This window comes from Scardinius erythrophthalmus, assembly GCF_964197995.2.
Source record: "Scardinius erythrophthalmus genome assembly, chromosome: 8".
Taxonomy (NCBI): domain Eukaryota; kingdom Metazoa; phylum Chordata; class Actinopteri; order Cypriniformes; family Leuciscidae; genus Scardinius; species Scardinius erythrophthalmus.
The window spans coordinates 14,110,051-14,123,026 of NC_138228.1; the positions used below are offsets into that span (position 1 = coordinate 14,110,051).

The 12,976-nt window shown below is 37.0% G+C and overlaps 1 protein-coding gene across 7 annotated transcripts in view; it reads left to right on the forward strand.

Annotated features, from left to right (window-relative positions):
- Positions 1 to 12,976, forward strand: part of srgap1a (SLIT-ROBO Rho GTPase activating protein 1a) — a 113,532-nt gene that overhangs the window by 44,035 nt on the left and 56,521 nt on the right. For all 7 annotated transcript variants that reach the window (XR_014030671.1, XM_081373198.1, XM_081373199.1 and 4 more), the window contains exons 3-4: positions 953 to 1,115; positions 10,977 to 11,039. Coding sequence is in view for 6 of the 7 variants with exons in the window: in XM_081373198.1 (XP_081229324.1) it covers positions 953 to 1,115; positions 10,977 to 11,039 (226 nt within the window). In the remaining variant the exon portion in view is untranslated. The remainder of the gene's footprint in view (positions 1 to 952; positions 1,116 to 10,976; positions 11,040 to 12,976) is intronic.

Consider the following 12,976-nt stretch of genomic DNA (forward strand, 5'->3'; position numbering starts at 1 on the left):
AAACATTAATATTGTAAAATATTATTAATATTAAAAATAACTTTTCTATTATAGTATATTTAAAATTTTATTTTTTTCCCTGTGATGACAAAGCTGAATTTTCAGCATCATTACTCCAGTTTTCAGTCTCACGTGATCCTTCAGAAATCATTCTATTATGCTGATTTGGTGCTATTATCAATGTTGAAAACAGATGTGCTGCTTAATATTTTGTGGAAAGCGGGATAATTTATTTCTTTGATGAATAGAAAGTTCAAAAGAACATAATTTATTTGAAATAGAAATATTTTGTTTTATTTATCTTTTGTTAAGCTTTATAAATATCTTTACTGTCACTTTTGATCAGTTTAATGCATCCTTGCTGAATTTCTTCATTTCTTCTTACTGATCTTACTGACCCTGAACTTTTGAATTTCATCAGTGATGTATTTATTTAAAGTATCTGGGTAATAAAGTGGAACAAAGTATTGTCATTCAGTCATTATGACAAAATAAACCCTTTCTGTCATATCAGATTTCTTTTGTGCTGTCCCTATGCAAATGAATATGAAAATATATAATGAAATACTAGAAACTGTGTTTGTCATATTGCAGGTACGTAATAATCTAGAGAGAAACTTTCTGAATCTCCCATATGTCCCAGAAGCAGTACTTTTAAGTCCAACTCACGGTTCTGTTGCTCTGCATGCATGCTACAAAGTATCCACAGATCGTGAATGCTTAAATAGGCCATGTATCATCAAGGGAAGAGATGAGAGGGATGTTAATGTGTGTGTGTGTGATCCACGTGAATGGCTCTTAAGGCATCCTGATGGGTGCTGGGAAGATGGATCTGTCTGTGGTTTCATCCAGTTCATGAGTTAAGTGCACAGATGGTCCTGACAGCTCGCAGACAGGAGCCTTTCATTATGTTTGATCAGTGTCTATTTCTCTGTTTTTCTCTCACATGCAGGAAAGACCAGAATCTCTTGTCCCCGGTGAACTGCTGGTACCTGTTGCTGAACCAGGTTCGACGGGAGAGCAAAGACCATGCGACATTGAGCGACATTTATCTGAACAACGTCATCATGCGCTTCATGCAGATTAGTGAAGACTCCACACGACTTATGAAAAAGGTCAGTGTTTTTGATTACATTTCAAAGACTTCTAGTCTCTAAATGTTCTTTAAAAGTCTCAAAATAACTTGTTGACTCCTGAAAACATGTTGTAAAACATGCTTTAAAATTAAAAAGCATTTAAGGGAAAACACAACTTTTAAAAATGTAAAAATGCTGTTTATAATTGTATGAATTCATGATTATATATACGTTATTCAGCTCTACTAAATATTAAACTAATTATATAAAACTATGTTGTCAGTGCACTACAAATATGTTAATCAAACTTATTGTAAAGAGACTAGGCCTAATACAGTTCCTGTCCTTTAATGCAGGCCAAAGCACACAGTAATGGAAGGGTTAAACACTTGTCAGAGTGTAACTGTGTAACTGACACCCGCTTAAAAAAGAATATTTTAAGGAATGTTAGCAAGAAATGCCAAGTACATATTTGACAAACTTTTCACTTGTCACTTATTTTTTTTTTTTTTTTTTACTTTTTCCATGTTTATATCCATTGTAAGTGTGTTAGTACTGTTTACAAAAATATATATTTTCTGTGGTGATCAACATAATGCCTGTGTGCACAAATGCAGTCGATTAACTTTGAACATTCCCTTTAAAATTCACATGAAAAAATTATTATCTGCCATTCTGGAGAATAACAACCAGCTATTAATCAAGACACTACTTCACATTTACGCCATAACATGTGCAGTTATTTTTAGCTATGGAAATAGCAAGAAAATAAAAACCTCTTCGTTGAGCTACTTTTGTTCCTTTCTCTGACTATTGTTTTACTGTCAGTCCTTTTTCCTTTTTTTTTTTGTTATTCTTTTCCAAAAGCTATTTTTATTCCTTTGAATTTTTATATTTCAAGCAGTTCCTGGTATATTTTTGGACCCTAAAAGCAACTTTACAGCATATTTATGCCTTTCTTAAAGGGACAGTTCAGCCAAAAATGAAAATTTACTCACCTTGTTCCAAATTTGTATGATTAACTTTAGATTTTCTTCTTTACTTAGATTTTTATATATATATTATTTTGTGTTCCGTAGAAGAAAGTAAATAAATAAGGTTACAATGAAATTATTTATTTAAGTACTGAGTAATATTAAACAACAACTACTTATAGGGTTAGGGTAGGATTAGGGTTTTGTTGAGGGTTAGTTGCATGTAATTACACATCATTTACTGTTATTACTATGGTAAGAACATGTAACATATGTAACAAGGACACTCTAAAATAAAGTGTTACCAAAAAGTATTCTAAAAATATTACAACCGTTTTCGTCCATACAATGAAATACAAATGAGGTTTAGTGTTGTTTTGGATCCCATGGACCTTCACAAACCAAAATTATATTTTATATAATATTTAAATCTTTTTATTTTCAATTTATCCTCCACACAAAAAGTCAATCATACAGGTTTGGAACGACATCAGGTGAATATATGATAAAAGAATATCCATTTCTGGGTGAACTCTCCTTTTAATAAGTGAAATACTACATGACATTTTGTCTTTGTTATGACAATCAGCGCACGTCTTGGTTTCTGTCAGCTTTGATATAGTAGAATGAGCTCAAATGGTAATGTTTAGTCAATGCGTTTTATGCGTAGTTTCCTGTGATTGTCATTGTTGTATAAATACTTTTGGACTACCTCAGCTGCTGCATTATAATACTATGCAAACCTTTTTGTGAATCGTAATTTCTTCACATGCGACCTATGTGCTGCTTTTGCGGTGTAAAGAGGACTTAAAGACTTTTAAAGTGTACCTGTGTGCAGCTAGTTCTTGCTTATCTCAGATGTGGGGCATGTGATGTTTTGTGTGGTACAGGATTGTTTGTGTGCCTGTATTCGCTTGTCAGATTTACGATGCGAGTCCGGCCATACGGGACCTCTGGTTCTGGGCTGCGGTTCTGTTCTGAGAAGTTCCTAAAGACCGAGCTCTAATCATGGCCTCCTGCCTGTCGTTTGATGTCTGTGGCCCCATGACCAAGACGACGTGGCGGTCCCTCCAGCGCAGGCCACAGAAGGGGGACAACTCCCAAACAGATTATGTGCTGCCATGCATGCGAGTCATATGAGACGACCACAACAGCAAATTACAAGGCTGGAATGTGGGAGGTATAAGTTTGGTCTCAAACAGGGGTTATTCAGAGGGCTTGACCAGCAGATCTGACTGGTTTTGAGATGGTTAAAGAGAGAATTCGCCCAAAAAAATTATATTCTGTCATTATTTACCCATCTTTATGTTGTTCCTAACCAGTATGAGTTTCTTTCTTCCATTGAACACAAAATATGAAGTTTTGAGAAGTATTTGGCCACTCTTTTAAAGGAACACACCAACTTTTTTGGACTTTAGCTTATTCACCATATCCCCCAGAGTTAGATAAGTCCATACATACACTTCTCATCTCCGTGCGTGCCGTAACTCTGTCTGACACACCCACCGCTAGCCTAGCTTAGCACAAAGACTGGAGGTAAATGGCTCCATCTAGCCTACTGCTCCCAATAAGTGACAAAATAACGCCAACATTTTCCTATTTACATGTTGTGATTTGTATAGTCACAGCGTGTACAAATAACAAGGTCACATGAGACACAGCCATCTTCTAACCGTATACATACTGGGAACTATATTCTCAGAAGGCAAAGCACTGCTGCTTCTACGGAGTGATTTGCTCGCTACTAGCTAGCTAGTCACATTGGTTTTGTTGACAGAAATAACAACGGTGCTTTTCAGGTGTTGCGCTAATCACTCCGCCCAAGTAGCAGTGCTTCGTTTTCTGAGAATAGTTATATACTATACAAATCACAACATGTAAATAGGAAAATGTTGGTGCTATTTTAGCACTTTTTGGGAGCAGCAGGCTAGATGGAGCTGTTTACCTCCAGTATTTGTGCTAAGCTAGGCTAGCGGTGGGTGCGTCAGATAGAGTTACGGCACGCACGAAGATGAAAAAGGTATGTATGGACTTATCTAACTCTGGGGGATATGGGGAATAAGCTAAAGTCCCAAAAAGTCAGCGTGTTCCTTTAAAATATAATAAGTGAATCAGAACTGAGGCTGTAAAGTTCAGAACAGCTCAAAAAAGCATCATAGAATTATCATAAAAGCGGTCTAAATGACTCAAGCCCCCTCATTTATTCACAAATATAAGGGCTTTCGCACATGAGGAACTTTTTTTAGTTCCTGGAACTAAATGCGAATGTACCTACTTTTTGGCGTGTTCACACCGCAGGAACTGGGAACGAGTTTTGTTCTAGGAACTCCTTTTGGGGGAACTAAATTAGGTCCTACTTCAGGGTCTAAACCAGCACTATAGGAACTACCAGTGACGTAAGTGTTCGCTGATTGGCCGAACGCTTACGAAACACCACCACCCACCATTTTTAAAAAAGCAGTGTACACACACAGGTTATAGCCTCACAAACAGATTATTATCTCTCAACCTTCACACTAAGGAGAAAATTCAACGCAACTTTGAGGGGAACAAGCGAAACATGATTATGTATTTTTGCTCAGCTAGCGACATTGGACATCATCCACACGGCAAACGCTAATACTTTTTTCATATACTGTCTACTTTCTTTGTATAACAGTTCTATCTATTAACGTATTAGACAGGACTTTTAAACAGATTGAAACAGACTGTAAATGCAAGGCTCTGGCATTCTCGCGGTGTCAAAATAAATGTCCACCGTGCTGTCAAAAAAAAAGTCACAACAAGAAGCGCGGCTCACTTCACTTGGTGGTGCGAATGCTAGTTCCTATAACTGAGTTCCTAGAACTACCCGTTGTGAAAGCCCATAATTTTCAAAGGACCAGAATAAGAAATTAAGTTAAAAGGGTTTGAAACACACACAAGGATGAATTTTGGTTGAGCCATTCCTTTAATGATGCCATAATGGTCTGATGTAGAGCGATCTTTTGTTGCATGCTAACACAAGGGGAAACTGCCCATTACTGTAAGGTGTAGTACTCTATTATGACATAAAAACCAGGTGTTCTTTGTCCTCCTCACAGATGTTATTATTAGAACAAGTACCTTATGTTCAAGTACGTTGGAGAAGACCTATGTGTCATGACAGAAACTCCAGATAGAAGGAACCTCAAAACAAAGCTGATGTGTCTGTAGGCCTTAAGTGACTAGTTATATAACAAAACAACCTCTTACACGCATTCTCTTGCTCTCTGCTGTCTGTGTGACACAAAAGTGGCAGAAGAGAGAGGGCAGTGTGTTTTTTTCCTCAAGGGCGCTGGATGTTGTTTGTGGGGGGCAGTCATTCACCCATGGTGTTGAAACTGCTCTTCCCTGTAATCAGTGCACCCCGCTTCCTTTGATCACAACATGGTTTCAGTAATGAGCCACACATACAGGAGAGGAAAGCCCCTGCTGTCCCCTCAACCCTCAGAGGCACAGCTGCAAGAGATAGGCAGACCTCCAGACTGTCTCGCAAGAGACTTGTTAGTGGCAGTCACTCTTATTGTTGCTCATATTTGAGGTTAGGGATTTGAAGCCCCACCATTAGATAGGTTTTTTTTTCCCAATATATTATCCAGTATTGCTATATTTTTATTATGCATGCTCATTTCCCATGTTTTTTATAATTACATTTGCCGTCATGTAGTCTTTAGACTAACAATGTTTTATGTAATCTTCAGCAAATTTCAAAACGAATATACGTTCATACTGTTCATTATAATGTTGTTTTGTGAGGCCTATGTTTAAAGCAACACTAAATATAATTTTTTACCTTAAAATAATGTTTCCAAAATCGTTTCAGTGGTTCATCAAGTCGTAACAGGGTGAAAGGCACTTCTGGATTCGCTTTGCGGCCCTATATCTGCTATAACCACACTATGCAAGTTTGCCAGATCGGGTAGCGTTTCTGTAGTTCGAATGAGACATAAGAAACTACAAATTGTGCATGTGAGTGTGCATGTGACAGTAGGCTGCGGTAGGCTAAATTATTTAAGACAGCTGTAATGGACAATTCAATATATATATTAATACATTTAGACAAAATAGTATAGATTTGGTTAGTCATAACATGAAAATAAAATTGGTATCAATTTGTTCATCATTAAAATTAATCTTCTAAATTGTAATCAAGTTACCTGTGATCTGAGTACCTGTGCATCTTTTACAATTTGCTGGTTTTAAATGTTTTTACACTTTTTGTATTATTTTATTTATTTATTATTTTGCATTTATTTGGCAGGCTGGTGTTAGAAAAAAATGGCTAATTTGCTTTTGTGACATACAGTACACTACCATTCAAAGGTTTGGCGTTTTTGAAGGATCGTGTGACACTGTAGACTGATGTAATGATGCTAAAATTCAGCTTTGCCATCACAGGAATAAATTACAGTTTAAAACAAATTAAACTATATAATTTTAAATTGTAATAATATTTCCAATATAACTATTTTTTATTAAATAAATGTAGCCTTGTTGAGCATAAGAGACTTCTTTCAAAAACATTAAAGAAATCATACTGAAACTTTTGAACAGTAGTGTAAGTTAAATCTTAGAAAAGCCAGTTGATAAGTTGACAGTGAAAATAAGAAATACTAGAAACTCTTTCCATTTAAATGCAAAAGAGAGTGTTAAAGGATCTGTGATGTACTGTATTCACGGAACAGTCATGCATTCAACCGCATATGGCATCACTGGAGCGCACGTCCTTTTCCTAGCATGCATGTACAACAAGGAATTCCATCATGGTAGGGTAGATTTTGTCACATGTATTTTGTTTTCATTATTTATAAAACATGCTTTTTTTAAAACTCTTAGGTTATTTATGAAATCCAAGGTTGATTTTTGAAACCTAGTCTTTCCTGATGCACTCTTTCTGATGTTCTTTTTTAAAGATGTTATTTGTTTTTCTGTCAATACATTACAGTAGTTGATGAATCCTAGTTTTTTGTTTTATCTAAAATTCTTCTTTACTAATTGTATTACATTTTCAACAGTAGGTTCAGTGCTACTGATAATATAGTCTTCAAGGATAAACCCCACTGTAAGTGCCCTGATCATAATTTGCAATATAGTAAAGCTGTCTACAACCGCCATGCACGTTAAATGGCTGTCAACACTTTATTTAGGACCTTTATTGCCATGCAATATGCTGCCTGCTGCCATAAAGTGAATGGCTCCTCACTATTTTTGACATGACTGGCTTCATCATGAGCCCTGCGCATGGTGCTGTCAGCTCTCTCGTGTTCGTGCCTTGAAGGTTGTACATTTTTTATAGCCAGATTAATTTTAATGGAAAGATGTAACCTTCTATACCCAGAGGCTTGATACGGTTATATATAGAGTCCTTAAAGTCAACTAGCAGATAGTAGTGCTACAATGACTCAACTTCTTACTTGACATGTAAAGGCCCAGCATCGAAGGGGCCGTTTACACAACACTATTTTCTAACTAAAAACGGCAAACTTTTTATGCATTTTGGAAGAACACAACAACTGCGTTTTCGAGGCCTGAAAACGCAAACTTTTGAAAAGGGATTTCAAAGTGTGCGTTTTTGAGAACGATACCGTTATCATCTCAGTGTAAACTACAAAAATGTGAATTTGTGAAAACGGTGATGTCATGCGCATGCGTATTATGTGTTCAGTCTATAGGCGTGTAGTGTTTCTTTACAAAGTGATATCGCCAACTACTGGCCTGGCAGGAATAATGCAGCATTTTTAGTCGTTTTCACAGATCTGTGTGAACGGGGATTGTTTTGACAACGTTGTCGTTTGTATGCTGAAAACCTCAAAGGAAAAACTTGTCCGTTTTTCGTACATTGTTGTCATGTGAACATACCCAAAGCTGCAAAGTCTAGGACTCATGCAAGGTAGAGGTCATGACTTAGGCCTGGGATTTTTGAAACTGGAAATAACTGCCATTTATTGATGCATTTTTATACAAAATCACTTATAAATGAAGAATATTTTATTTTATTTCCAATTTTTTTATTTTCAAACACATTTTGTTTTATTTTCAGGAATGTCATTCTTAATTCAATTCAAATAGCACAAAACCCTGCTTCCCACAGTCCTTTACTCTATTGCCAACCTGCTTGATTGCTCCCAAAATAGGCTGAGCCACCTCAGCTCTCCATGTAACTGTGCTTGTCAGTTTGACCATCGGCTGGAAACGGTTATGTAAAAGGCAGAATTGGCTGGTGTTAGATGAGCCTGAGAGGAAGCCTGATTGAAGGCAGAGCTTTGGCATGGCACGTGAATAATCTCTCTAGGCCTGTTTGGATCTGCATGCCCGGATGCTGCCGGTACTGTACGATGAGTCACGGATGATGAACTTAGCATTTAGTGCAGACTTGTGTGCCTCTGAGATCCTGCGGGTGTGCTGAAGTGCACACATGTACACACACAGCTGTTAGCTCTTGTGTTTGCTCTTGAGCGGTTGAGTGTGGAACAGCAGTGTGGGTGTTTGAAGATCTTAGCTAAATTATTTTGACTCTTGCCCTCCACGCGACACGTGTGACCTGTTATGCTTGCGTTAAACATACAACTGAGTTAAATTAAATGTCTGAATGAGTTGATATCACATAGCCTGTGAAGAACATGTCCAGATCATATTTCCCCTAAATAATTTTTTCTTTTAAATAATTGTTTTGTTAAAAAAAAAAAGTATAGTACTATTATTATTTCTGTAATTAAATGTTTGTGCATTTTGCATTTTCATTTTTATACTTTTTTCACATTTTTATACTTTTATTTTATACTTATGCTTAATAAATTTTACTATAAATATTAAAAATATAAAATATATTTTAAAGGGGGGGGTGAAATGCTATTTCATGCATACTGAGTTTTTTACACTGTTAAAGAGTTGGATTCCCATGCTAAACATGGACAAAGTTTCAAAAATTAAATTGTACGTTTGAAGGAGTATTTCTGTTCCAAAAATGCTCCTTCCGGTTTGTCACAAGTTTCGGAAAGTTTTTTTCGAGTATGGGCATGTGTGACGTCAGATGTAGCGGAATTTCCTTATACGGGTCCTAAGGGCACTCCTCCGGAAGGACGCGGGCGCGCGCGCAACCGTAGACCAGAGCGAGAGAGCGAAAGCAGTACGCCCATCAAAGCGCTATGCTCGGCTTTAGGGAAGTCAATGTCACCAAAGAAGTGGGTTTTTGGTTGCCAGGGCAAGACAACCCTGCACAGATTCCCAAAGAACCCAGCGTTAAGGGACCAGTGGATGGAGTTTGTTTTTTCAGAGCATCAACAGAGGTTGTGCAAGACTGTTTGTTCCCTGCATTTCGACAATGCTTGTTTTATAAACAAAGCCCAGATCGACGGATTTGCAGATCGTCTAATGCTTAAGGATCGAGCAGTCACGATGATAAAGGTTCGCGGTCGTGCGTTGGAACCGGGCGGTGAGTAAAACTGCTTCAAATGTCTCTGTGTGTTGTTAGCTCGGCGCGTTAGCACAGCTTTAGCTCCGCCCACACGGCCCGCCTTCAGCCGCTCGTTTTTTTCCGGAAAGACTCGGTACAGCCTATCTTTCTTTTATAAATATAATAAAACTAAAGACTTTTTGGAGATATGAAGGATGCAATACTACTCTATAGGTACTCAAGATTAACAGGAGATTGAGTGAAAATGAGCATTTCACCCCCCCTTTAATATTTACAGTAAAAATTATCAAAAAGGTAGTATATTTAAATAAAATATTTTATAATAATATCTAGTATTAATATAAAATATTTTATTTAAATATACTACCTTTTTGATAATTTTTACTTTAATTTTCATTAAAATAATGCCTTTTTTTGTCTTCTTTTTTTCATTTTGGTAATTTCAATTTTAAATGTGACATATTTAGGTATCATCTCTTTTGATTGGTGGGTTAACAATGATATGAAATTCATAATCTATATTGTGCTGGGTAGAAAAAAGATGGCCATAAGAAAATGGTTAAAGCCAAAGTCACCTTCTATTGATGAATGGATGCATACTCAACATTTATATAATAAAAAAAATAACTTTTTTCCCTCTTTTTGAAGTACTAAATTAAGTCTAAAGGACTAAAAAGGACAAAATGAAGCCCTTGATTAGTTGCACCAGGTGTGCTTGAGACAACACCTGTTTTGCAGATTTGTGCTGTTGTGAGGGATTCTGTTCAGGGGGTTGAATAATTTTGAAACTTCAGAAGGCATTAAAAGTTGCGTTTTCAGTTGAATTTGGGGAAACAACTTGAAACATTTGTTGTGTTGAGGTTATATCAGTTACTTTTGTTTGATTTGTTCATTGCAAACAGCTGAAAGTCTGTCAATTTTGCCAATAAACCTTTTGCAATGGGGGTTGAATAATTTGGATTACAACTGTATGATTGATGAGATTCACCTTAAAACATCCATCAAATTGTTTTCGAAATAAACCCACATGGACTAAAATGCTGATAGCATCTGCAGTTCATTTCACAGTCATACATTGTGAGTATAATTTAGTTTGAAGAACATAGTGGCCTCTGATTTTTCAAGGATTGACTGGAGGTCTTGCTCTGTTGCAAAAGGATTTGCTCATAGCACCCCTGAGCACTGGGATGCTGGGAATGGCTCGTGAAATCAGATTAGTAGAGATATAATTGGGTTAGTGAGAGTCTTGAGTGGTCTGCGAGACAGAAAGATCAGCCTCATGCAGGTAATCCACGCAAGCTGCTAAAAGTTGAAGCAAACAGTTCAACTATGTGTAAGAGGTGAAGAGCGTGTGCCCATTAATCTCTTGCAAACCTAACATTTTAATTGCACACAAACACATGCAGCTTTCTTATTTTGTCAAGTATTTTGTCAGTGAGTTTAATGTGATCTGATCGCTAATGCCTCCTTTTTGTATCTCTTTCTCTTCAGAGTAAAGAAATCACCTTTCAGCTTCAAGAGGATTTGATGAAAGTCCTCAACGAGCTCTACACGGTAAGTGTTGTAAGTTTTGTAAGTGTAAAAGTTATTTTTGCTATGCATTTCCTCTGGCTAAACCCAGGAGTGTACTATGGTAAAAGACCTTGGCAGATTATGATGTTTATACCAATAATCAATAATTAATTCCCACACTTTAATTACAGCTGTCAGGTCCACTGCAATTGCTCGGAAGATTCATGTGTACTTTGCTTTCCCTGCGGTCTTAATAAGATGCTAATATATTCCCAGGTCTTAAAAACCACCTGCAGACTGAGGACTCTCTGTGTTTATTTGTTTGCAACGCTTAGCATTACGTGTTTTTCCATTAAATCTCTGTTCACTTTTGTTGCTTTTATACTTTGTGTCCAAAAAAACAATGGGATAAAGTGCAAATTATGTGATATGTTATACATCTTCCATGATAATCTTCCAAGTTTTTGTCTTAAATATCTCTGAGTAACTATCAAAAAATGCCACAAAGCAAAACGTTATGACCTACAATTGGTTTCCATTTCTAACTTGTTGTGCGACTAGCTCCACCCATGGTAAAATGCCATTGGCCTATAATCTTGTTCCTCAGTGCTGTTTTTAAAGGAGAACTCCGGTCAATTTTAACATTGAGCTCATTTTTTTGTACATTTGGAGTGCTGTCAATACAGAGAACAACGACAAAAATCGGTGTTGCCTACACCGAGTTATTCTATTTTTAAAATTTGCACCCTGTTGACTTCAATGGGGCAAGTACTAAACCTGCTTTTAGCCTCTTAACATCCTTGATGTGTCATTACAAGTGCCCAGCCATGTGAGTGATTCCTTCAGAGTGATCACGGGTGAATCTGTCTGCAGTAGATGTGAAAGATATGTATGAAAATGATGTTATTTAAGCCAGCGCAAATACCTGTGTTTACATCCTGTTTTTCGGTTGAAGTCCAAAGTAATCAATTGCCGAGTTCACGCGCGTGATCATAGGTAACTAAACCTATGCGCGTGAACTCGGCAATCGACTACTTTGGACTTCAACCGAAAAACAGGATGTAAACACAGGTATTTGCGCTGGCTTAAATAACATCATTTTTATACATATCTTTCACATCTACTGCAGTCAGATTCACTCGTGTTCACTCTGAAGGAATCACTCACATGACCTGTGCACTTGTAATGACACATCAAGGATGTTAAGAGGCTAAAAGCAGGTTTAGTACTTGCCCCATTGAAGTCAACAGGGTGCAAATTTTAAAAATAGAATAACTCGGTGTAGGCAACACCGATTTTTGCCGTTGTTCTCTGTATTGACAGCACTCCAAATGTACAAAAAAATGAGCTCAATGTTAAAATTGACCGGAGTTCTCCTTTAAATCATCAGATATGTTCAGATTGGCTAATTTGGTCAACATTTCAGTTTCTATTCTACATTGCAGTGAAGTACATTGGATATTCAGATTCAGCTTACACTACCGTTCAAAGGTTTAGGGTCGGTAAGAGTTTTTAAAATGCTTTTGAAAGAAGTCTAATGCTTATTTGATTTTTCAAAATTTTGTCCATGTTAATGTTTTAAAATATAATCCTGTGATGGTATTTAGTGTCTTTAGTGTCTCCAGTCTTTAGTGTCACATGATCCTTAAGAAATCATTCTAATATGCTGATTTTCTGCCCAAGAAAAAATCCTTATTATTATTAAAGGTGCTGTATGTAGCTTTTCTACCAAAACGAATCCTTTTTTTATTGCCTGTGTGTGAAGGGGTTGTAATCTCACATTAAAATGATCAACTTTTCGGGTTTTGCTATTACCTCTGAAAGCAAGTATTCTTATTTTTATGTGAAGGTCCCGGGTCGGATTTACCGCCAGTGACGTCACCTGCACGCGCGCTCCCGAGCCTCTCGCCTCGTCTAGCCTACTGACTTTGCACTCAACAGCGACGACACTGCAACTTATGACATGGACTTATGACTCA